We start from the raw sequence: 27,557 nt of genomic DNA, 5'->3' as shown, positions 1-27,557 counted from the left end.
CATTTTATTTATTCCACTACTAAAAATATGCATCTGTTTTTATCTGAAAATATCTTTTAACCTAACTCAAATTATGGCAGAATATTATTTTACAGATTTCTAAGCCTGCATGCAAACAAAAGTCTACTCTTGCATCCAGGCTAGAGCCTTTCGTTTGAAGTACCAACTACACTGTGCTGCCACTTTATTAGGTACACCTACTTAGTAGCATGTTGAGCCTCCAAAACAGCCTTAATTTGTCTAGGCATGGATTGAACAAGATTCTGAAAACGTTGTGCAGGAATGGAGTACCATGCAGACGTGTGTCACGCAGTTCCTTGAAATTCGACGGAGGTGTAGGCCTGCAGCAAACAGCCCTTTTCAGCTCATCCCAAAGATGTTCAATAGGATTGAAATCAGCAGACAGAGGGGCCACTGCAGCAAAGAAAAGTCATTGTCATGTTCCTGGAACCATTCTATAGCAATTCGGGCTTTGTGCACCAGCACATTATCCTGCTGGAGGTAACCATCTGACTGAGGATAAACTGTCAACATGAACGGATGCACTTGGTCAGCAATGATGTTTAAGTATGAGGTGGCATTCCAATGTGAATCTATGGGTATCAATGGACCCAACATGTGCCAAGAAAACATTCCCCACACCATAACACTGCTCCCACCACCTTGCACAGTTGTCGCCAGATATGATGGGTCCATTGATTCATGTTGTTTTCGCCAAATTCTGAGCCTTCCATCAACATGATGCACCAGGAACTTCAACTCGTCAGACCAAGCAACTGTTTTCCAATCCTTGATAGTTCAGTGCTGGTATTGCTGTGCCCACAGGAGGTGTGCTCTCGTTCTTCATTAATAACAAAAAAAGGTACACGATGTGGCTGTCAGCTATTGTAGCCCATTCACGAACAAAGTGCAACTAGTAGTCCGTTGCGATATTTTGTTCTGCGCACCATGGTTGTATTCTGATGTGATGTGCGGCATTGTAGCCCGTCTGTATGCTTGCACAATTCTAGCCATCCTCCTCTGACCTCTCTCATCAACATGTGATTTTCTTCCACAGGAGCGCTGTTGAGAGGAAGTTTTCTGTTCGTTGCACCATTCTCGATACACCCTTGAAACTGTGGTACGTGAAAAGTCAGGAGAACTGCCGTTTCAGAGATGCTTTGTCCAACACGTCTTGCACCTACTACCATGACACATTCGAAGTACATTAGATCACTCCTTTTCGCCATTCTTGCTACAGTTTGTACGCTTAACTGATACAGAAAGGTTGTTCTGCTGCATTTATATCCACAACTGTGGTCATGTGACTTGCAACATTGTGGGACAAACCATTTGTGTGCACAGCAGGGTTGTACCTAATAAAGTGGCAGCACAGTGTATATTGGTACTTGGATGAAGACTCATTATGCACAAATCATTTTAACTCTACTGAATAGTGATTTCTCAAATTTAATACAGAAAAAGAATGAAATTCTTTTTTGGTCTCAATACTATTTTAAAATGGTGCTGAATTACATGAATGTGAAGTGGCTTTACAATTTAAAAAAATAAAAATTTAACAAAACTAGGCTCTAAATGATCCCAAGCAATTAACAAGTTAATGAAGCTTGAAACGCATTTTTCAAACGTTGCATCAATCTAATACCATTCAGGCTGATGCCAGATTCAAATACAGAAATGAAGTAAAACAAATAATATTTAATGTACAACCTACTAGTTGCCTTATAATTATTCATCATGTCTAAAAATGACCATATAGTAATTCTGTAAATCAGGCTAATAAACTAATTTCATAAAGGTTAAATTAAGTCTTAACAAAAAAAAGGAGAGAGAGAAAGAAAGGTTATTGAAGGTTGCTCATATCAGGAAAGAGCTTCAGTTGTGCAAATTGGCATTAGCAAAAAGCATATGATGTAAGAAAGCTTATACAGCATATAAAAGCATTATACAGCTTATAAAAGCATATGATGCAAGCTTATACAGCATCTGTCAAAATATAAAAAACCTTCTCATTTCACCCATCCACTCACTCCAAATGTTTGTCTAGTTCTACCTTGAATCTATTTAAGCTATCAACTTCTACAACAACAAATGGAAGTTTGTTCCAGCAATCAACCAGCCACTCGATAAAGGCAAACTTCTGCTTAGAAGTTTGCCTAGAACTACCTTCCCTCAATTTGAATTTATGCCCTCAGGCAATTATTCTGAGCAAGAGGGAGAATCTCATTAGCATTGAGCATGCTCAAACAATTCAAGGCTTTATACACCTCAAAAGATCACCTCGCAGGTGTCTAGTCTCCCAACACTATAATTCACAAAACTTAAGTCTTTCTTCATAAGAGCAACCCTTTGTTTCATTCACTAATCTTGTTGCCCTTCTCTGTACTCATTCCAGCAGTTCTACATCTTTCCTAGAAGACAGACATGCTTCCTGAACTGTATACAGTACTCAAGGTGTGGCCTGACCATTGCCTTATACAAGGGAATAATGGCCTCCTTATCCCTGCTAGAAAAATTCCTGTATATCATTGACAAGATACCATGAGCTACACTTGCAGACCATCTGCACTGCTCAGAAAACTTCATATCTGACTGCACAATTACCCCCAGGTCCTTTTCATTCTCTACCACTGTCAGTATAGTACCACACAGTTGATATATTACTCTGTAGTTACTGCTTCCCATATGCAGTATTTTACATTTGTCAATGTTAAACTTCAGTTGCCACCTCTCAGCCCCTCTGCTCAACTGTTCTAGATCCTGTTGCAGCAGTGTATTGTCATTAACAACCTTTCCAACCTTTGTATCGTCTGCAAACTTAGACAATAAGCCTGATATACCATCATTAATAAATACAGAAAACAACAATGGATTCAACACTGAACTCTGGGGGACTCCATTAATAACATTAGTCCACGAAGAGCAGTGTCCATTGATTACTACTGTCTTCTCCCACTCAACCATCCCTTTAGCCAATAGCAGTAATTTGCCACCAATGCCACACTGCTCCAATTTGTGCAGCAGTCTTCCATGTGCAACAGTATCAAAAGCCTTTCTAATGTCCAAATATATGATATCAAAATTATTCTTTGCATCCAGTTCCTTTGTGACCACATTATAGTATCCAATCAAATTTGTCAGACAAGACTTCCTGTTAACAAACCCATGCTGTGTCCAAGCTATAACTGAAGTCTTATCTAGATGATCCTGCAGTGCTTCTTTAACCAGTGCCTCCATTAATTTACCTGGAACAGAAGTTAAACTAACAGGTCTGTAATTACTTGTGTTGCCCTTTGATCTTCCTTTGTGAATTGGAGTCACATTTGCACATCTCCAGTCCATGGGTACCTCCCCTGAGTCCTAGGAAACTCAATTACGGTTAAAGGTTACAAAGGAACTGGATGCAAAAAATAATTCTGATATCATATACAGTCAGTCCTCGTATAACACGTGTTTACACTACACGAATTCGATCATACACGATTTATAAATAGGGGAACGATATCTTCTATAACACGAACCGAATTCGCTTATGCACGATTCGCCTTTGGGTTTACAAGAAATGGCAGTCGAACGCGGAATCACCCCAACCGAACGCAACACGATAGAAATGAAGAGAAGATTCTGAAAATGTATTTATGTTTTTTATATCAGTGAAGGGGAAACAGATTTCACCATAATAACGTAAAAACCAACACAATTCCAGCTATCGGTATAATTGCAAATGCAATTAGATCGAGTTTACTACCAGTTTATAACTGATTCCACTAGCAGAAACGCAACTGGAAATTGTTTTTATTGTTTTATGGTAGCAACCCCTAGAAATGTGCTTTAGTAAAATGTGAGGTGTTAATCTCTGCCTTTACGGTGTTGTTTATTCAGTTGCTACACGCGCGCAGCTTTGTTTATGTGTATCAAGCGTGCCTCCTCATTTTGTAATTGTGCTTTATTCCCTAAAAATTAGTAAAATACTTAAAAGGTGTGAAAAGGAAGCGTCCTGGTGAAGACACTACAGATTCAGAGAAAAAAAGAAAAGCAATACCGATAAACAGAGGCGGACTGGATCAAAAATTCTTACCCGGGAAAATTTATAGTGACCTCATACTATGGTTTATGGCCAAAATTACACCGGCCCACCGGGGTTTCCCCAGTAAGGCTTACGGCCAGTCCGCCTCTGTCGATAGAGAAAAAATATGAAATTGTGAAACGCTTTGAGCGAAATGAAAGACCATGTGATACTGCACGTGCTACAGACCTAAATGAGGCAACGCCGAGAATTACAAAGAATGCAGAGAAAATAAAACCAATTTTCATAGCGGGAACAACTCAGTGTAATTAGAATCCATTAGATTAAGACAAAGAATTGGAAGAGATGGAACGACTGTCATCTGTTGGGATAGAAAATCAAACAAAAAACAAGTTTTCTTACGATAGAAGCAAAAGCATTAGCAATATTTTATTACATAATAGTTGTAATAAAATACGTAAGTATTTTATTACGATTATTTATTGTGTTTGGTAATGTTTTGGTTACAAATGTGTGTTCAATCTTGGGTGGTCGGCACATAACCCTATTTTTCCCATAGGGCCTGTTGTTTATATTGCACGATTTTGCATTGCACGAGGGTTTCTAGGAACACAACTATCGTGCTCTACGAGGACTGACTGTACTTGGATTTCAGGAAAGCTTTTGACACTATTGCGCATGGAAGACTACTGTACAAATTGGAGCAGAATGGTATTAAGGGTAAATTGCTACAATGAATAAAAGGATGGTCGAGTGGGAGAAGAGAGAGGGCGGTAATCAATGGGTGCTGCTCTTCGTGGACTAATGTTATTAGTGGAGTCCCACAGGATTGGGTGTTAGGTCCACTGTTGTTTTGTATATTTATCAATGTTATTGATGAAGGTATATCAGGCTTAGTGTCGAAGTTTGCAGACGATACAAAGTTTGGCAGGGTTGTTAATTAATGACAGTGTGGTACTGCAACAGGATCAAGGAAATTTGGGCCGATGGGCCGAGAAGTCACAACTGAAGTTTAACATTGACAAATGCAAAGTACTGCATATAGTTCTACCTAGAGAAATGTACCAAGTTACCAACTGTGTGGTACTACACTTAGGGTGGTAGAAAATGAAAGACCTGCGAGTGATTATGCAGTCAGATAGAAATTTTCTGATCAGTGCAGACAGAGCAGGTCATGGGGTATTGTCAATGATATACAGGAATTTTGCTAGTAGAGAAAAGGAGTTGATTATCCCTCTGTATAAGGAAATGGTCAGGCCATGCCTTGAGTACTGCTTACAGGTCTGGAGGCTTCATTTTAGGAAGGATGTAGATTTGCTTGAGCTTGTACAGAGAAGGGCAACAAGATTGGTGAGGGGAATGAAAGGATCCTCTTATCAAGAGTCTTAAGTTCTGCAAATTGCAATGGCTGGAGACTAGGCACCTGCACCGTGATCTGATTGAGGTGCATAAGGCCTTGAATAGGTTGAGCACGCTGAATTCTGATGGGATTCTTCCACTTGTTCAGATTACAAACCTAAGAGGGCATAAATTCAAATTAAGGAAAGACATGTAGAATAGATGTAGAATTGGTGGCAGTGATCACAGTGTGCTGAAGTGGGAGTTACTCAAAGAGGTAACTACCATTAGGGGTAAAGGGAAGGGGTATTGCTTTCGTAAAGGCGACTACAATGGACTGAGACAGTATTTAAATTCTATACAGTGGGATCAACTGATGATATTGCCAACAGCAAATTCAAAATGGGAAGCATTCAAAGAACTTATCGTGGAAGCTACTAGGCTTTACATACCAACTAAGAAATATTGTTCAAGGTTTAGGCCTAAATGGTTGTCAGATGAACTAATGAGGCATATGGCAGAGAAGAAAAATGCATGGGATACATACAAATTAACACGTGACACGGACGCCTATGATAGATACAAGTTGAACTGTAACCAAGTTACAAAGGAGGTTAGGCAGGCGAAGGCAGATTACGAGAGATCCTTGGCAAGGGATGCGAAGAAAAACAGCAAAGAGTTCTTTACTTATGTAAACTCTAGAAGGAAGGGGATGAATCAGATTGGTCCACTTGAGATCGATGGGTCAACTGTTGATGATCCTGCTCGGGTAGCTAACAAACTAAATGAATATTTTGCATCGACATTCACACATGAGGAGTTATTCAGCGAGGGGAATGCCAGAGGTGTATTCAACTCTAGCAGTAAGCTAGAGAATCTTGTAATAACTGAGAGCAAAGTGGAGGAGAAATTGTTGAAGATAAACACAAGAAAGGCACCTGGGGTGGATGGGATCTATCCAGTTATATTAAAGGAGGCAGCAAAGGAGGTAAGCAAACCCTTAGCCATAATTATGAGAGCTTCCTTGGACTCAGGGGAGGTACCCATTGACTGGAGATATGCAAATGTGACCCCAATTCACAAAGGGGGATCAAAGGCTGACACAAGTAATTATAGACCTGTGAGTTTAACTTCTGTTCCCGGAAAATTAATGGAGGCACTGGTGAAAGAAGCACTGCAGGATCATCTAGACAAGACTTCAGTTATAGCTAGGACACAGCATGGTTTTGTTAAGGGGAAGTCTTGCCTGACCAATTTGATTGGATACTATGATGCAGTCACAAAAGAAATGGATGCAGGGAATAACTTTGATATTATATACTTGGATCTTAGAAAGGCTTTTGATACTGTTGCACATGGAAGACTGCTGCACAAATTGGAGCAGTGTGGCATTGGAGGCAAGTTGCTGCTATGGATAAAGGGGTGGTTGAGGGGGAGAAGACAGAGAGTGGTAATCAATGGACACTGCTCATCGTGGACTAATGTTATTAGTGGAGTCCCTCAGGGTTCAGTATTGGGGCCTTTATTGTTTTCTGTATTTATAAATGATATTGATGATGGTATATCAGGCTTAATGTCCAAGTTTGCAGACGATACGAAGGTTGGCAGGGTTGTCAAGGACACTACTGACACTATGCTGCTGCAACAGGATTTGGAAAGGTTGAGCAGATGGGCTTCGAGGTGGCAAATGAAGTTTAACATTGACAAATGTAAAGTACTACATATGGGAAACAGCAACCCCAGAGCAACGTATCAACTCTGTGGTACTACACTGACAGTGGTAGAGAATGAAAGGGACCTGGGGGTGGTGGTGCAGGCAGATATGAAGTTCTCTGAGCAGTGCAGACGAGCTGCAAGAGTAGCTCATGGTGTATTGTCAATGATATATAGGAATTTTTCTAGCAGGGATAAGGAGGTGATTATTCCCTTGTATAAGGCAATGGTCAGGCCACACCTAGAGTACTGTATACAGGCCTGGAGGCCTCATTTCAGGAAGGATGTAGAGCTGCTGGAACGAGTACAGAGAAGGGCAACTAGATTGGTGAATGGGACAAAGGGGTTCTCTTACGAAGAAAGGCTTAAGTTTTGCAAATTACAGTGTCTGGAAACTAGGCACCAGCGGGGTGATCTGATAGAGGTGTACAAAGCCTTGAATGGTTTGAGCATGCTCAATGCTGATGGGATTCTTCCTCTAGCTCAGAAAAATCACCTGAGAGGGCATAAATTCAAATTGAGGAAAGACAGATGTAGGATAGATGTGCGGAAGTTTGCCTTTAGCCAGCGGGTGGTTGGTGGGTGGAACAGACTTCCATCCCTTGTCGTGGAAGTTGATAGCCTAAATAAGTTTAAGGCTCAGCTGGACAGGTATTTCGAATGAACTGAGGGGTGAAGTGGAAGTGGTATATTTTTATTTATTTATGTTACTTTTTTTTTTTTTTTTTTGGCTGATGCTGCATAAGCTTGCTTTCTTGCATCAAATGCCTCTACTAATGCTAATGTGCAGAAATTTGCCTTTGGCAGGCGGATGGTTAATTGTTGGAACAAACTTCCATCTGTCGTTGTGGAAGTTGATAGGTTAAATGAATTTAAGGAGGAACTGGACAAATATTTAGAAGGAATGGTTGTGCAAATTTTTTTTTTTTTTTTGGCTTATGCTGCATAAGCTCATACACTTACTATCTTGCATCACATGCCACTACTACTAAAGTTATATTAGAGGCAGCAAAGGAAGTTTGCTTACTTCCTTTGCTGCCTCTAATATAACTAGATAAATCCCATCTACCCCAGGTGCCTTTCTTACGTTAATCTTCAACAATTTCTCCTCCACTTCACTCTAATTTATTACAAAATCATCTAGCTCACTGCCAGAGTTTAATTCACCTCTGGCATTCTCCTCCCTGAATAACTCCTCATGTGTAAATGTAGATGCAAAATAATCATTAAGTTTGTTAGCTATCTGAGCAGGATCATCAAAAGTTGAACCGTCCCATCAATATCAAGTGGACCAATCTGATTCATACCCTTCCTTCTAGAGTTTATGTAAGTAAAGAACTCTTTGCTATTTTTTTTTGCATCCTTTGCAAAAGATTTCTCATAATCTGCCTAACCTCATTTGTGACTTGGTTACAGACCAGCTTATATTTATCATAGGCTTTCGTGTCAACTGTTAATTTATATGTATCCCATGCATTTATCTTCTCTACCACATGTCTCATTAGTTCATCTGACATCCATTTAGGCCTAAACCTTGAACAATATTTCTTAGTTGGTATGAAAAGCCTAGTAGCTTCCAAGATTAATTCTTTGAATGCTTCCCATTTTGAATTTGCTGTTAGTAACATCATCAACTGGTCCCACCGTATAGAATATAAATACTGTCTGAGACACCTTTATGAAAGCAAAAACCTTCCTTCACCCCTGATGGTAGTTACCTCTGAGTAAATCCCACTTCAGCACCCTGGTCACCACCACCTAGTGCTTCCTTTATCTGCAGATTCTTAATGCATGAAGAATCACTACTAATAATCAAATCAAGTATTACTCCCTCTAGTTGCCTCCAAACATGCTGCTGTAGAAGACAATCATCCAATAAATCTACAAAAGCCTTGCTAGTGTGCAAGTGACCAATCCACAAATTCTAGTCAATATCTGGGAAATTAAAATCCCCCCCATTATAAGAATCTGATTTACTGGCCAACTATTTCTCTGTACAGTTTTATTATACTCAGTCATTAGGCCTATAACACACTCCTACTCTCAATTTTGCTTTCCCAGTACTTATGTCACACCAAACTGACTCTACACTGCTCTGTCCACTCATGTCAACTTCAACTTCCTTGGATTTCTTGTTTCTTAACTGATAGCATAACTCCTCCCTTCCTATACACTTTGTACTCCCACATTTCATTTCTGCTTTCCTTATATCTGTGTGACACCACGTCTCTGCTATCCCAACAATATCAGCCTTTGATGTTTTGACCAACACCTTAAATTCAAATTTATTTACTAAACTCCTAACATTGGTTTACACACAAGTATACACGCACCTGTTCCTATTCTTAGCTACCCTAACACAGCCGATGTATTTACTTGTTTCGCAATGACTCAGAGCAGTCTCTGAAATCCTCTACACCTTGTTTTCCACGGTGCTGCTCATTCCACTTTCACCTCTGCCAGCAGCTACTGTTAATCTATTAGATTGTGTATCCCCACAAGCTAGCAGTTTTCCACCCCACCTAACACTGCCTCGATAGCATCAGCAAATATTCTTGCACCCTTTCTATTTAAGGGTATCCCATCCCTGTAGAAGCAGTCTCTCCTGTTAAATTGCAGGGTTTAGAGACAAGGCACCTGCAAGGAGATGCCAATAAGGTGTTTAAGGCTTTGAATGGTTTAAGTAAGCTAAGCTTAATGCTGATAGAATCTTTCCTCTTTGTCAAACAACACATGAGGGCCTTCAGCAAGTGGGCAGTTGATTGTTGGAACAAAGTTCCGTGTGCTGTTTAAGAAATGGATAGTTTGAACAAATTCAAGGAAGAACTAGAAAAACTGTTAGAGAGGATGTTCAGATGATATGGGAAGTAGTTTTTTAATGTTGTATGAGCTTACTTTCTGGCATCATCTGCCACTACTAATACTAAATATAACAAATTCCTGTTTCACTTAACAATGAACTTGGCTGGGTATGATTCTGCTCCTGTGTACCAAGCCACCAAATATTCAAAATAAAATATACCATATAAGACAAAGCAAACAACATCCAACTTCAGCAGGAATTTTCTACATTCATTACAGGGTTTAGTGTTTTATAAGTCTTAGTGATATCATCCCATTGGTCCCTTTATAGTTACTAATATAATATTAATTCTCCTCCTAAAAACCATGCACTACCTAAGAATAATAAACAAAAGAAGCTGTCTGCAGATTTTGATTTTAATATTAAACAAAAAAAGAACTGACTGCAGCTAACTCAATATTATTTATTGTTTGTCAGACACTTCCAGGCTAATGAAAATGGAATATATGAAATTTAAAAAAAAATACGAAACCTCAATTATTAATACCAAGACCTTAAACCTCTCACCAAATAGTGGTCCACAGACCAGTAACAGAATCTGACTGGTCCACAAGCATACATAGTTCTACTTATAAAAAAAAACATGAATTCTTAACAGTTGCAGTCCACTTTAATAAGGTCACTAAAAGGCATGATAACAAGCTATAATTATTGTGAGGTAAGGTACTCTCTATCATGTGTATTTGTTGAAAATAAATTTAAAAGATATCATATATTCCAGCATATGAGCTGCCCTTTTAAGCAATAAAAATAAATTAAAATTTTAAGGGTGAATTGCAACACAGAGTAAAATCCTAAGATTGAATTAAAAGCAGGTCGTGAAAGTAATCAATTGATACCAATATATTTATTACAATATATATTTACACAAAAACATTCTTGTTCACCTTTTAAAACCTAAGAATCTGTTATTCATCTTCTTCAGACAAAAACAGTATGTGGAATTCACTGGCACTTTAGTTTTCAGGTTTATTTTTGACAGAGAAAAAACTAAGAGGGGAATTCAATAAATTATCTACATAACTATGAAGAAAAATGAGATATAGGCAAAAATCTGTTTTAATTTTTCAATATCACTTCCCTGAACTTCAATCTTCAGGTGGTAGACGACTTTCATCAACCAGTGAAATACCACCACTTTGCTTATTGGAGGCTTGAAGTAGTGAAACCCATGTTTAGTCTCTAGAGCAAAGTTTCCGGCATCCCCCTCTCCCCATACTTCTTCAACCCATGCACAGTACTAAGTACCATGCATGGGTTGAAACCTATACCCATGCATGGTATTAAGTACCGTGCATGAGTATAGGTTTTGATACCTTTCGTGTTTGGGGTTTTCATAAAAAAAAAAAAAAAAAACACACTTGTTCCATTTTGTTGTCAATGAGGAAATACCAGATAAATAAAATTCTTTGTCCTGTCCAAAAGCAGAAACAGCAGACTTCAGTTCATTATCATCAGCAAAGTGACATCCATACATGTTTTCCTTGAGGTGTCAAAACAGGAAATAGTAACTGGGGCCAGATCCAGCCTGTAAGGTGGATGAGCAAAGTCACTCTCAAAGCATTGGCACATTGTCCTGAAGAAGCAGCACACCTATGGAGTTTTTCACTGATATTTTCCTTTATGACATCCGTTAGGTTGTATAGTAGGGATGCATTTGGCTCCCCCAGTGTTTGTCTGCTAGTATTCCATGTTGTTAATCTTCAACAATTTCTCCTCCACTTCACTCTCATTTATTACAAAATCTAGTATTAGTAATGGCCGCATGGTGCAAGAAAGCCTATGGCTTATGCTGCACCAGCAAAAGAAAAAAAAATTAATAAAAGAAAGGGAAATTAAACCTATCATCCTATACGTTTCCCTCACCCGAAGGTACTATCCAGATGACCTTTGAATTTCCCCAAACTGTCAGCCTCTACCACCCATGTAGGCAACTTATTCCAGTAATTTATAACTCACTGGCTAAAATAAAACTTCCTGCAGTCCAATCTAAACATCTCCCTCCATAACTTGAATTTATGTCCCCTAGTTCTAGCATCATTTATAATCTTGAAAATTTCATCCTCATTCATTTTACTGATGCCTCTCAGAGCCTTGAACACCTCAATCAAATCTCCTCTAAGGTGTCTAGTTCCCAAACTCTGCAACCCACATATTGGAAGTCTTTCTTCATAAGGACACCCTTTTGCCGATCTCACCAGGCAAGTTACCTGTCTTTGCACCCTTTCAAGAAGCTCTGTCTTTCTTTAGGTGTGGTCTCCATACTTGAACACTGTATTCCAAGTGTGGTCTAACAAAAGCCTTATATAATGGGATTATCATGTCCCTATCTCTACTTGCAAAAGTTCGATAGATCATCAATAGGACACCATGGGCCTTCCTTGCAACCTGTTTACAATGCTCAGAGAATTTCATGTATGACTGTATCGTAACACCCAAGTCCCTTTCCTCCAGTACTGGGTTTAGTTGAACTCCACCAAGTGAATAAGTTATTATGGTATTACTGTTTCCCAGGTGTAATACCTTACACTTTGTTGGATTAAAGCATAGCTGCCATTTTTCTGACAATTCCTGAAGTCTATCTAGGTCTCTCTGAAGAAGCTCAGCTTGACAGTGATCATTAACTACTCTACCAATTTTAACATCTGTAAATTTAGACATCACACCCTCTATCCCTTCATCAATGTCGTTTATGAAAATTAAAAACAACAGTGGTCCAAATACTGATTCTTGGGGAACCCCACTTTTTACATTAACCCAATCTGAGGAATAGCCATTTATCACAACCCTCTGCCTCCTGATATCAATCTAAGGATTTTCCCTTTGATTCCAACCTATTCCAGCTTATAAAGTAACTGCTCGTGTGGGACTGAGTCAAAAGCTTTGCTGAAATCCAAATAAACAATGTCAAAATTATTCCCTAAGTCCAGCTTTTGAGTAACCCTGTCAAAATAGCTAACCAGATTAGTTAAACATGATTTTTCCCTTTACGAAACCATGCTGAGTATCCTTTAGAATTCAATTTCTGTCTAAATGATCCTGAATTCCACCCTTGACCATTGTCGATATGATTTTCCCTATTACTGAAGTCACTGACTGGCCGGTAATTTCTCAATACACTCTTAGAAACACCCTTACGTACTGGAGATACATTGGCACTTTTCCAATCCAACAGACTCACTCAGAGTCCAGTGATGCACTCATAATTAGCCTAAATGGTTCAATGCACTCACTTGCCGCCTCCCTTAAGATTATAGGGTATATGCCATCAACCCCAGGAGCCTTACTCGTCTGTAGGCTCTAAAGTTTTTCTCATTAAATAAACATGATCAGGTTACCCTGATAATGCAGACATGCCATAACGATTGGCATTCTGCATTATCAGGGTACCTGCCCACCGATGAGTGAGCCAACAAGCTTTGAAATGCATCTGGGTGGTGGTGCCCAAGACAATAAATAACAGTAGTCTTCTCTACTAGAGAAGCGTTATTTATTCGAAGTAATGCAACACCCGGTATCTTGTTGTGAAGGTAGCCACAATATGAGATATAATAAAACGATGCCATTACACTACTTATGTAGTTAAATTTATGGGTAAACTATGGTGTATTTACACCAATATTATATAAATAAAAATAAATAAATTGCAGCCATTATCAACCCACTGCAGGATGGAAGCCTCCTCAACAATTCATGCTGAGGGAAATGGACCATAATCTGCCACGCTGGTCCAGTGCGGGTTGGCAGATCGACCGTATTTAGCAGTCAGGGGCTTGAACCCCGGTCTACTCAAAGAGCGTGTGCCACTGCCTTGTGCATTTAGTCTTCAAAAATTTTATTGCTCTAACTTTTCCACGCAGTCTTTTTCTGCTCAAGTAATCTGCCAACTTCCTTATTCATCCAACTTGGAATCTTACTCATGGAGTATTTTTTTTTTAATGGTATATATGCATTCAAAGCTTCTGTGATTAATGTTTTAAAGGTATACCATAATTCTCTGTGCAATATCTACCCAGTTAATAGAGGCTATGTAGCACTTTAAGCTATAATAATTTCCTTTCCTGAAATTATAACCCATTCCTTTGCCTTTAACTACTGCTACCTTTCTTCATCATCCACCAGAGAACTCCATGATCACTTCCTGCTACTGGTTTCTATACTGTCAGCCCTATTATGTCATCTGGTTGATGAGGTCTAGAATATTCTTTTCCCTAGTACTTTCCCTGACATATTGATACAAATAACAATCATCTAGTTGATTTAAAACTTGACCCCCACTTGGAGTTTCCTTCCCATTTGCTCCAATCAATTAGAGGCAAATTAAAATAACCCATAATAAGACATTGATGCTTACTTGCCCATTCCATTTGCATGTAGAGGTTCTCATAATAATTTTCACAATCTGGCCTGTAGATTACTCCCACTGTCATTATACCTTTGCTTCCAACTATCTCACACCATACAGATTCTATACTAGCAGGCAAAACGTCTGAATCCAGAAAAGCTTTTTTCACACTCAGGCTGCTTTTGATAAGAAGCATGACTCCACCACGCCTTTTATCTTCTCTATCCTTCCCAAAGACATTATACATACCGTACCGAAACTCTCCGGGCAACACCACATTTCCACAATCCCCATTATGTCAGCATTACTTGTACCAACCAGCAGTTCGAATTCACTCATTTTATTGATGACGCTTCTGGCATTACTGTATAAACAATTAAGACTTAATTGTTCTCGTATAGTTAACTACCCTGACACGCCCCTTAAAGTTATTCAAGATCGTTTCCCTGGCATTAGCTACCCGCTTATTTGAAACATTTCTACCTTCAGAAAATCTTGCTGATATGTTCTGTTGCAATAACAAACAAGAACTCTTGAGGTATGTGCAAGCGTTACTTTGACCAATATTATCAGATAAATGCTTATCTATATTACCCTTGTTTCCCCCCCCAAACTAGCAATTTCCCTGAAGCTTTAAGGTATGCTCAATAATACTGGCAAAAACTCTTGCACCACCTTTGTTTAAATGTATCCATCTCTACAAAACAGATTCCTTCTACCTACAAGTGCAGGCCAAGCTGATAGAAATTTCCCCCCAAAAGCCTTGCAGAGTCCTTCAAGTCTTGAGTTAATCCACAAGGCTTTCAGCATACAATCCCTCCTATCGCGCCTGGGCAGAATTGCAAACATATAGACATTGTGAGCTAACTCATGGCATTTCTTCAGCATGGTCCTATATTTGTCTAACAAATTGTCAGATCATGTATGCTTAAAACATTAGTCCCCACATGAATAATAATATTCTCTTTACCCCCCTTAAAATCTGAGTCTGTTGGTGACATCATTAATAGTTGCTTAAGGCACATGGTTACAAACAATTAAATAACAGAGATACACACTACTGGGAAAAGTGAAATGCCAAAAAAAAAAAGTAGCAATTATCCCAGTAAAAGAATGTTTTCTACTGGTACATTCTGAAATAGTGAATGTATCAATATTAAATACCTTATTAATAAGGTCAAGGGTTGGTCTTGGAAAAATCTATCTAGGGCATTAATCCTCACTACGTAGTACCAGGTATTTCTAGGGGAAACATACCAGAAGATTCTGCTCGAAATAGGAAAGTGTAAGCCATTCCCAATTATGTAGGGTGGCTACGGAGAAATGGAACAACTCTGAAGGCTTATAACTTGTATCGAAGAATACAAAAAGAGGAATTTGAGTTTCATATGATATATGCGATGATTCAACAGACATTCAATATGTGCAGCAGCTGTAACCAAGTGTTCAGACGTGAGGTTGCATAAGTACACATGCCTTGAGTGATTGGGGTTCACGTCCATGAATGCTAAATATGGTACTGTTTCTTGTATTCTCTCTATCATCTGAACTCCTCTGACCGTGCAGTTGTTCCAGAGCATAAACAGAAAATTTATTTTTTTATTTATCATCTGTGGCAGACTAATTTATGTAGGCATGTATGGTATCTTATGTAGGGCAGCTCCCAAACACTAGTTCAACTCCACCATGGTACACTGTGATGATACAAAAATTCTGCAGAAAGGCCAGAAACTGTAATGCTGTGCAGATGTTTTTATGTTGTTTCTGGCCACTTTGCTACCAGGAAGCAACAAGCACCAGAGAGGTGTATCCTGATACCCGTCTGCACCACAAAGAGGAGGTGGGCCACAACTGAGCATGAACCACAGTAAACCCAGAGTGTCACATACTGAATGTCCAAAAAATGAGAAAATAAAATAAAGGAATAAAGAAAAATAAAATTAAATTAAGAAAAATAAAAATAAATAAAATAAAATTTATAGCAAATCACAAAAAAAAAAAAAAAAAATCCTGCACCAGTGCAAGGTTGGTGCCAGCAATGAGAAACACAATAGAAGAAAGAATAACAGTATAAGGAAGGAGGAAGAATAAGAAGTAAACATTTGATAGACAGACAAAAGGAAAAGATATTAATTAAAAGGGGATAGAGGGAAGAGATAACGATCCTATACAGGATAACCTGTGTCAGCAGAATCCCATAGCATGGACTAAGTCAACAATTCACCCCTCCACATACACACACTGTGTAACATCTAACAGGATACAGAGGCCACTGCTGATGTGATGCAGTCTGTTAGCTGAATAATGTCCTATACTTTTGTAGAATACACTTGGCCTCAGTAGAAATTCCAGAAATGATTGCCTATCACTCTGCTCAATTTTTTTTATGAAGAGTTATGTGAAAAGCAGTGTTTCCACAGAAGTACAGGACATTGTTCAGATTAAATAGGGCATCATATCAGCAGTGGCCTCTGTATCCCCTGCTGTTTAACAATATGTAGAGGGAAACTGAAGTGTTATTATTTTATTATTATAATTAGTGTATGGTGCAGGGAAGCCTGAGGCTTTTGCTGCACGAGGCAAAAAAAAAAAAAAATTTCTGAGTTACCCCTGAGAGTAAGAGAGACAGAAATAGAAGGGAATCACCAAGAAAGAGAAGAATGATGATATCCAGCTCAGGACCCTGGGTGTGGCAAGCCCAACTCACCAGATGAGAGCCCCTGGGTGTTGACAATTCATGCTACAAATGATGTACATTATGAACATTGTGACGTTGAACCATCACAGACATCACTTTACATATCCTAATGCACCTGGATGTTGCGTTTACACATATCATATGAAACTAAAGCATACTGACTATGATGTGTGTGAATATTCTTTTTGCACTCTTCAATAAAAAGTTATCAGCATTTAAAGTAGCTTCATTTCTATGCAGATACCATGTATAATTTAGTGAAGGATGATAGAGATTTTAGGTTGATAAGCAACTTCAATCAGGAAAACTGAAATTTAAGGACAACAGGATCCTGCAGATCATGTAAACAAAACCAGATTTAAGGTTAGCACATTTTGGGAGTCAATACTCCCCTTCTAGAAGGTTCTCCAGATTGGAATAAGCAAAACCAGATCAGACTTCAAAGCCATATAGAATGAAAGAGTAAAACACCTTAATAAATTTTTGGATAATAGCTGAATTATTAGTATGAACCAGATTTTGTCAAAATAGCCACTTTTTTTAAGAGAAGTTTTGAGCTTTTGGACATCTCATCAAAACAGGCTTTTGATACTGTTGCACATGGAAGACTGCTACACAAATTGGAGCAGTGTGACATTGGAGGCAAATTGCTGCTATGGATAAAGGGGTGGTTGAGGGGGAGAAGACAGAGTGGTAATCAATGGACACTGCTCATCGTGGACTAATGTTATTAGTGGAGTCCCTCAGGGCTCAGTGTTGGGTCCATTGTTTTCTGTATTTATAAATGATATTGATGATGGTATATCAAGCTTAATGTCCAAGTTTGCAGACGATACAAAGGTTGGCAGGGTTGTCAAGGACACTACTGACACTATGCTGCTGCAACAGGATCTGGAAAGGTTGAGCAGATGGGCTGAGAGGTGGCAAATGAAGTTTAACATTGACAAATGTAAAGTACTACACATGGGAAACAGCAACCCCAGAGCAACGTATCAACTCTGTGGTACTACACTGACAGTGGTAGAGAATGAAAGGGACTTGGGGGTGGTTGTGCAGGCAGATATGAAGTTCTCTGAGCAGTGCAGACGGGCTGCAAGAGTAGCTCATGGAGTATTGTCAATGATATACAGGAATTTTTCCAGCAGGGATAAGGAGGTGATTATTCCATTGTATAAGGCAATGGTCAGGCCACACCTAGAGTACTGTATACAGGTCTGGAGGCCTCATTTCAAGAAGGATGTAGAGCTGCTGGAACGAGTACAGAGAAGGGCAACAAGATTAGTGAATGGAACAAAGGGGTGCTCTTACGAAGAAAGGCTTAAGTTTTGCAAATTACAGTGTCTGGAGACTAGGCACCAGCGAGGTGATCTGATAGAGGTGTATAAAGCCTTGAATGGTTTAAGCATGCTCAATGCTGATGGGATTCTTCCTCTAGCTCAGAAAAATCACCTGAGAGGGCATAAATTCAAATTGAGGAAAGACGAATGTAGGATAGACGTGCGGAGGTTTGCCTTTGGCCAGCGGGTGGTTGGTTGGTGGAACAGACTTCCATCCCTTGTGGTGGAGGTTGATAGCCTAAATAAGTTTAAGGCTCAGCTGGACAGGTATTTTGAACGAACAGAGGGGTGAAGTGGAAGTGGGTTTTTTTTTTTTTGGCTGATGCTGCATAAGCTTGCTTTCTTGCATCAAATGCCTCTACTAATGCTAATAGATTTCCAAGTCATTATGCACAGCGACCTTTGGAATCATTTGGCTAAATTACAAACAGGGACATCTTTCTCTGAAAGGAAAAGTGGCATGAATATTATATGTTTATAGACAAACTTTTTTGGTCATTAAAAGGTAATGAAAAAGTAAATGTTAATAATAGCTCTAGTGTCTTAGAAATGGCCTGGAGTTTAAGATAGTCAGCATTGGAAACAAGCTGGACTCCAAGAAGGGGGCTGAATTAGGGAGGAGGAGAAAAGTAAGGCCAAAAGGTTCTTCCCTGTGGAATGCCAGTTGAAATACACTGTGATACAAGTCCAGCCCAATAGAAAGGAACAATGACCTTTCAATAAATTATACTCTAATAAAGTTAAGGTGGTCACCTGAAATCCTATAGAATTGGTTTAAGAAGGGGAACTAGTCTGGAAGCACTAATGGAATTGAAATAGCAGCAAAGTCTAAATGGATAATGTCAAACTGTGCCTTTTGATCAGGAGCCCTAGTAGCAAGAAAGATTTCCAACAGATTCCTTTCTTCCAATAACACAAGGATTCTCAAACTGTAGGTTGCAAACCTTGGGTGATGGCAAGCAACTCAGAGGGGGATCACAAAATTGTCTCAAATTTTAAATGCAATTTTTTATTTTATAAAGTTGTAAGGTTCTCATTGTTTTATATTATACAGGGTGTTTCAGTTAAACGTTTCAGAACTTCTAAGAGGGGTAGAGTACATCTTGACAACTCGAAATCATATAGCAATGTGGGGTCGGAAATGCTTTCCTGAAGCAGTGTTGTACACAGAAGCACCATAAAGAAAAGAGACCGTAAGTGAGAAATCGTTTTAATAATACATGAAAAGAAGCAAAAGGTACATGGATTAAAGTAAATGTTCGAAGTTTCTTCCACGGGCTACAATGCACGCCTCACATCTCCGATGCATGGACATCCGAACATTCTGGAATACCCCAGGCGAATTTCGAATTTCTTCGGCAGCTACTGCGATTCTTGCAACCAGCTCCTCAGCATTGTCAACAGGGGTGTCATAAACTAGCGATTTCATATGACCCCAGAAATAAAAATCAAGACATGATAGGTCGGGTGACCGAGCAGGCCAACGCACGGGACCACCAGGTCCGATCCACTGTTGACCAAATGTGACATCCATGTAGTTACGAACATCTCCGCTATAATGGGCAGGGGCTCCATCGTGTTGGAACCACATTGTCTGTTGCGTCGATGCAGAAATCTGTTCATCTCTCAAAAGTTGTGGCAATACTTGCTGCAGAAAGATCAAGTAGATAGGTCCGGTTAGACGACACGATAACAGGTAAGGTCCGATGAGGTGATCTCCCATAATACCGGACCATACATTGACCGAAAATCGAATCTGTGCTGCACGACATCGTATTGCATCCGGGTTCTCGACCACCCAGATATGGTCGTTATGCGTGTTGAAAATTCCTTCCCTTGTGAAGGATGCCTCATCGGAAAACAACACTTCAGCAGGAAAAAGGGGATTTGTAGCACATTTTCCAAGGTACCACTGTGCGAAAGCAATACGAGGTGCATAATCCTCCGGTTGCTGTGTCTGGACACGCTGCCTGGAGTATTCCAGAATGTTCGGATGTCCATGCGTCGGAGATGTGAGGCATGCATTGTAGCCTGTGGAAGAAACTTTGAACACTTACTTTAATCCATGTACCTTTTGCTTCTTTTCATGTATTATTAAAACGATTTCTCACTTACGGTCTCTTTTCTTTATGGTGCTTCTGTGTACAACACCGCTTCAGGAAAGCATTTCCGACCCCACATTGCTATATGATTTCGAGTTGTCAGAATGTACCCTACCCCTCTTAGAAGTTCTGAAACGTTTAACTGAAACACCCTGTATATAGATTAAAGTTTAATATTACAAGTATTTAATATATTTATTTCTCACTAAACTCTAACAAAAATGAAATCATTAGTTTCATTTATGGAGATTCATTCATTCATTCATTCATTCTAGGGGGTAAAAATATTAAAATTTTAGAACCCCTGCCTTGATGGAAACTCCAGTGAGAGAAGTTTGGTCAGGACAGGGAGTAACACTTTTTTACATGAGCTTTAAAAGTGAAGGGGAGATAGGGATGGGATGGAAAGATTTTAATTTTTGGAAGAGGAAATGTTTTGTAATGTAGCCAAGAGTGCAGGAAAAAATCTCTTTAAAGCACCTATTGAAAATGGAGGGAATGGGTTCCATGATATAAACATTAACAAGCTAAATAATACAACTGGGAACAGAGCTAAGGCCAACTGCAGGATAAGGTAAGTTGGTTGATTATCTTTTTCAGATATCATGTTTCAAAAGGTAAAGGAACTAACAATGAATTTGATAGTCATTCTTTTTGAAGACAAGTCATTCAGAAAGTAGAGAAACAGCAAGATCAATTGGGCATCAGTCCAGTAGATGCCAAGAAAAGATTAAAAAAGTTTGAGAGCTAAATTAATATTAATTAGTTTAGGGGGGAAAATACATGCCTTATGATTTCCTTCTTTAATAAGATTGAAATTGTGAGAGGAAAATTATTGTGTTTGATATATTAAATTAAAACTCTATAAAGATTAAATGATAATGATGAACAGAAAATTGGATCAAAAATCATAGCATAATAACTGGGATGTGTTAGTAGATAAGATATCAAAAATCTAATTATTACATGAGAGAGAGAACAATCTAGACCATACCAAAACCAACAGTCAGTAACTTCTAAAGCAGAAGACATGCGGAGCTTAACATCCCCAAAAATTATGGCTGATTGTTTTAACTTGGCATTAGGGTAATCAAAAAAAAAAAAAAAACTGCATAAATCCTCATTGGTGGCAGGAGAATGTAAATGTTAATTATACAATCAACAAACAGCAGAACAAAATAAATTCCACTCTCATGACCTCAAATTTATCAGACTGAACATCATTAACATTTTTATATAATTGAAATGAAGCTTTCTACATCCTAACACCATTCAACAGTACGTATAAACTGAATCATAGGAAAAGTAACCATTCCTTATCCCTGAATCTGTTTTGAAATTCAGCCAGAAAGGAAGATCTGCTTTCTATCCCACCCACCTTTGACTGCTGCTGCTGCTGCAACTGCCTCCAAGTATTGTGGCTACTACCAACACCTATCAACCAGCAGTCATTGGTAAATTGGCCCAGATTAAATCCTGCTGCCAAAACCAGCCAGCAGCAGAAAGGATCACATTAGGCATATAATCACCCTCTATCCATATCACTGTCTTCCTTGTTAAAGATGTTCATTGCTACTGTTATTTTACTACATAATTTATAGGTCTTAATTTATAAGCAGTATTGTGTAGTAATCAAATGTTAATTTTTATATATTATCGCCACTGATGATGTTTCCACGATAGGAACTAGTACCATGGTTTCTACATATTAAATTTTATTATTTATTAAATTCCATCTAGTATAGAAGCAGGCAGTTTTCCACAATTTCATTTTATTTTTCAAGACAAAATAACCATAATCAATGATAGCAGTTGCAGCCAACCTGCTTAAGTTAATAATAAAGGGAAGAAGAAAAAAAAAAAAAGAGGAAAAGTAATTCACATAATATTAAGCTCTACACATGACTATGTAAATGTATTGAAAAACTAGCTAAAAAGATTCTTATATAAGTAAACTTGTTTCATTTCACTGCATATACTCAACTTTTTGCAATGTTCTTTACTTATGGATTTCAGTCCTGAGCTAGATATCATTGTTCCTCTCCCTCAGGGTAATTCAGAATTTTTTTTTTTTTTTTTTGGCTGGTGCAGCATAAGCCTCAGGCTTCCTTGCACTATATGCTAATCATAATAAATTAGATAAGGGAAAAAAAAACCTCTTCAAAAGCAACCATTTTAATATGAGCAGCACTTTAAACTGAGAATTTATCATATTGCCCATTCATTCCTCCAATCAATCAAATCAAACAAACAGAATTTAAAGTGGGGACTAATTACAGTATGTGGTAAACCATGAGATGAGAAAAAACCCATCTTGGGATTCTATTTGTCCAATTTGAATGAAATTTGGGTTAACCTGACAACTTTCTAAAGGAATCAAACAGAATTCCATGAATTACATGATGATGGATGATCATATTTAAACTAACAGGTACTTTGTATTTGTGAATGCATCTAAAAAATAAAATGGAAAGCAACACACAAAAGTTGTAGACCAAAGATTTAGTTCCCAATAAAAGAAAATCAAAATGAAGGAAAGTTTTCATAAACATTAAGATCTACATAAGGTTATGTAAATTTATAGAAAAATATCCAAAAGAAATGAGAACAGTATCATTCATGTAATTTTTTTTTTTTAATTTCCATGTTTAATAGAAATAAAAAGTATATTAACTAAGCAACTATGGGAGGAAACACTACAAAAGCTCAGTGAAACAAAAATAGGAAAATGTAATATAAGGAAAAAATAAAATGCACATTATTTACAATACAAAGAAAAATAATGTCAGAAAAAGATGTGCAGATACCTATAATACTCTGGAGAACTTCACAAAGATAACATTTGGAAACAATGTTACACTGTGTCTAGGTAATTAAATGTTGCCAATTTAGATTAATAATTGGAACTTTTTAAAAAGTTATGCCTATGGAAGGAAACACCCATGTTTTCAAAAGAGGAAGACAATATACCACTGTCTGAGACAGTCTTAGTATAGTAAAAAACAGAACTGACTGGCCATCAAAAGTTTAAAAATCACAAGGACTGGGAACCGAAGATAAAGGCATTCCCACAACTCTGAATTAATAACATCAGAAACAATAGAGTCAGATTTTTTTTTAAATTCTTTCTCAGGCTATATAATGAAAACATGTACTTCGATCAAATTTACTGCAACTTTCTGATGCTAATCAAAGAAACTAAAATGCCTGAAAAGTGATTTGTATTCACAATTTATTTTGCACAGCAAGTGTACTGCAATTATAAGTTGTATGGTATGCAAAGCAATTCAACATTAATTTGCCACTTCTGTTTTCTCTTTCAAATGGGAGAAAAATGCAATTCAATGATTCACAAAAACCATTATAAGTCCTTGAAGAATAACAATGCTTTGTCATAATATGCCAGTTCACATAGTCTAGTTGTTCACAAGGAATATCTGTATACTGTGCAGGCTGAAAAAACAAATAATTCATGGTAAACCCTAATTCCTCTTTGAGGTCAACTAACTACAGTCTTGCCTGAAAAGACTACCTAAAAATTTTTACAGTCTCAAAAGGATTTGTTCGAAAACAAGTAAACGTGTAATAAACATACCATGTTAGTGGAGAATGAAAAATTTATATACAAATTATATAGCCAATTTTTATATAAGATAATAAAAAATATAAATTTGTATTCATAAAAATGAATATGAAGTGCCCTCCCCTCACCTGGAATTTCAGAAAATAAAAAAACAGATTACAATACAGTAATTTAAATTATGATTAATAAGTGTGTGTGTACGTGCACGCAACAAAAAAAGTGAATTTGAAAAATGCCAATTTACCTTCAAGAACTAGATTTGTTTTAAAATCTAGTTCTTAAAATATTTTAAGAAATACTACAAATCCAATAAATAATACAAAAAGGTATTATAAAACCCAAAATTCTGAAATTCATCCTCAAATTTAAAATATAGTTCCATAAATATTACTAATTTTGAAAATTCAAAAAAAAAAAAAAGCTTAAATTAAAACAGCCGACTTTAAACCAATAAGTACTGTATTTGACATTTCGTTTTGGCCTAAAGTATGAAAAGTTAGTACCAGCTGTTCACCAGGGTATCCCACTGTTTGTATTATAATCAATATTTATTATTAATATTTTTAATACTTGAGCCAAAGGCATTAAGTATTTTTAACGAGTTGGTTTTGTTTGTTTGTTTTTTTCTGAAGTTAGATGATAACAGAAGTGCATCATCAACTTTTATCACATCTGATACTAACCTCCAGATAAACTGAAACCTTATTCTTAAATTATACAATTACATATTTTAACATTTCCTATAACATATGCAATATATGATTATCATTCTACTATTTAATACATTTTTAACATATTAAGTTAGACAAATATTTTATGGAAGAAAGCCTCAAACTATGACATTAGTTATTACATTATTACTACATATTTTAATTTTTTAAACGAACCGAAGTTTGTACATTGGCATCATTACTGATAACATCTCGTATTGTGAAATCATTCACGAGTTGCTTTCATTGCACTTCACATAAGTAACACTGCCTCATAGTTGGGGGTTTTCTGCCCTAAAATGTCTAAGAAGCACACTTTTTTGGCATCTCTCATTACCCCAGGGCTTGGCACACCCAGGGTTCTGAGCTGGATATCATCATTCTTCTCTTCCTTGGTGATTTTTTCTCTCTATCAGAAATTTTTTTTTTGGCTGGTGCAGCAAAAGCACCAGGCTTCCTTGTGCCATATGGCTAATGATAATAATATTGCATAAATAAGTCACAACTGGGTTGTCACCCTTTATCCCACTGGGTACCTATCCACTCACTGATGAGAAGCCAAATAATTTCGAAACAGTGCTGTCTGAGTGGCGGTACTCAACTGAAAATAAGTAATAATAGTCTTCTCCAATGGGGAAACATTAATTATTTGAAGTATATATAGAAGGCAACTCATTACGAAGGATTCCACAATATCAGACATTACAATAATGATGTCAATGTACAAATTTTGGTTTGTCAAAAAAATATCTATGTAGTAATGATACAAATGAAATAATTAATGTCATTTTATTAGTTACAAAAATCAAATTGTTTTTATAAAGCATTTTACTAGATTTGCATTTGTATAAAAGAAATTCTGCCATTGGAGCATGGACTGGAGCTTCTGAAATTTGAATTTTACATTTAAATTTTTAATTTAAAAAAAAATTCTGGTATATTTCTTTGTTGTTTTCTAAAAAACCTGCTTATACTTTATCACCTTTTGCTGCTGAAAACATTTTGGTCAAATTCCATGCCTACATCAATATTACAACTTTTTCCTATATCATGTTAAATAAACTGATAACTTAAATAATGTATAGTTTCAGCTATGGATTCACCCCATAGACATTATGCTTCACAAACTAATACACATCATTTCATCATATAAATAGTCTAAACAGTACACAAAACAATGCCAGCTAATCACAATTCTTAAACTCAGCAAATTACATGATCTAAAGATAATTTTAATCTATTTATTTATATTTACCAGAAAGTGGGAACCTCGTTTTTTAACAAAAAATAAAATAAATAACGAGTAAGGATATTTTAGTTATATTGTGACAGACCAAGATAGTAATATTTATGTTCTATTCCAATACAGATTAAAGAATGTATTGTGCATTTTTTCTTTTTTTGATACAGCAACAATGCCCGAAACATTTAAACAAAACATAAGTTATTTCTAATTATGTTAAGATAAATTAAATAGATTTGTACTTACCTCACGACCTCCATAAAAAGCAATCTCCTCTGCATTTGCAATTAATCTTGAATGGACAAATCGCAAATATCCTTTCCTTTTGGCTTCCTCTGCTACAAGCTTTCCAAATTTGGGTGACATTTTTCTGAGTACATGGGCAGTAAAAGCGCATATTGTAAAACCCAGAAGAGGTCCTGGTATTCGGTAAGAACCCATCTCATTTGCCATTTTAAACAAAGTGAACGTTATGACAATAATATCTAACAATGGTTTGGTGATATGAGAGTATAAATGGGCCACTGACTGCGTAAACGTTGTAATGTCATCTGTCAAACAGTGATCCGCATTTTCCAATCTTCCATCAAGATTGCTCACACGATAATATGTTTGATTCTTAAAATACAGTGAATACGCATGGCGTACTAGACGGGTACGAAAAGCCAAAGCCAGCTGGCTCTCCAAAAATCGGATCAAACTATTAATGAAAGTAGCAGGAAGGGCGATGAGAAGCCATTTGGTTAATTGCACTGTGAACATTCTTATATTCCTTCGAACAATAAATTTGACAACTCTGCCCTCTAAACTAGCAACATATATTGAAAGAAATGTCCTCGACATTAGTGACAGTGTGTGTAATAATAATAGTCCAGTTTCTACAGTTCGAACTCCAGGGACCATAATCCTAACTAATTTATTAAGTTGAACTAAAAATTCCTTATTGAATGCAGGAAAATTCCTTAACTCATAGCCACCTTCTTTTTTATCAGAACTATTGACGTTACCTTCTTTTTTCTCTCCTCTTTCTTTCGGATCAAAATCATCGAAATATTCATCATCATCAACAGGCCGTGAATCAGAAACAGGTGCTTTTTTGTGTGGGCTAGTAGAAGAAATACGATTTTGTGCTTCTTCGGCTTTATTCCTGAGGACATTTAAAGTTTTTGTAAGCATAGGATATCCTATGCGAGCTGCATAAATGACACATACTGCAGTTGCTAGACCTGCACTTAATTTTTCAGGAGGAACTTTAGTCCTTTCAGTCAACTGTCTCAGAAACTTGGACATTGAATTAGTCATAGCTGTATTCTTATATTTAACAAAACTTTACTGAACTCAAAACATACAGTTACCATTCATATCGCCATAGCACGACAATCCCGTTCATCCTTCACACCGCAAACTAAGTAACACAAACATCACTGCGATGGCATTATCCATAACACTGAAGTCTCGTTCCCAACGCCATTAGGAAATATGACAGATGACGCACTCTATTATTATCAATCCTGTTCTCGTACTAAATAAACTTGCGTAATATACCGATATGACCTCATTTATGCAATACTGTTCCTGTAAAATATTTATTCTCACCT

The 27,557-nt window shown here is 37.4% G+C and overlaps 1 protein-coding gene across 1 annotated transcript in view; it reads right to left on the bottom strand.

The window, feature by feature from the left end:
• The window catches only part of LOC150088951 (ATP-binding cassette sub-family D member 2-like), a 195,430-nt gene extending 168,082 nt beyond the window's left edge, over window positions 1-27,348 (bottom strand). Inside the window, exon 1 of the mRNA XM_090370961.1 lies at window positions 26,206-27,348. Within this exon, the coding sequence (XP_090227087.1) occupies window positions 26,206-27,261 (1,056 nt within the window). The 5' untranslated portion in view covers window positions 27,262-27,348. The remainder of the gene's footprint in view (window positions 1-26,205) is intronic.
• Between the last annotated feature and the right edge of the window lie 209 nt (window positions 27,349-27,557).

This window comes from Mastigoproctus giganteus, chromosome 3, assembly GCF_048544385.1.
Source record: "Mastigoproctus giganteus isolate SK-2022 chromosome 3, ASM4854438v1, whole genome shotgun sequence".
Taxonomy (NCBI): domain Eukaryota; kingdom Metazoa; phylum Arthropoda; class Arachnida; order Uropygi; family Thelyphonidae; genus Mastigoproctus; species Mastigoproctus giganteus.
This window is presented reverse-complemented; position numbering and strand designations above follow the sequence as displayed.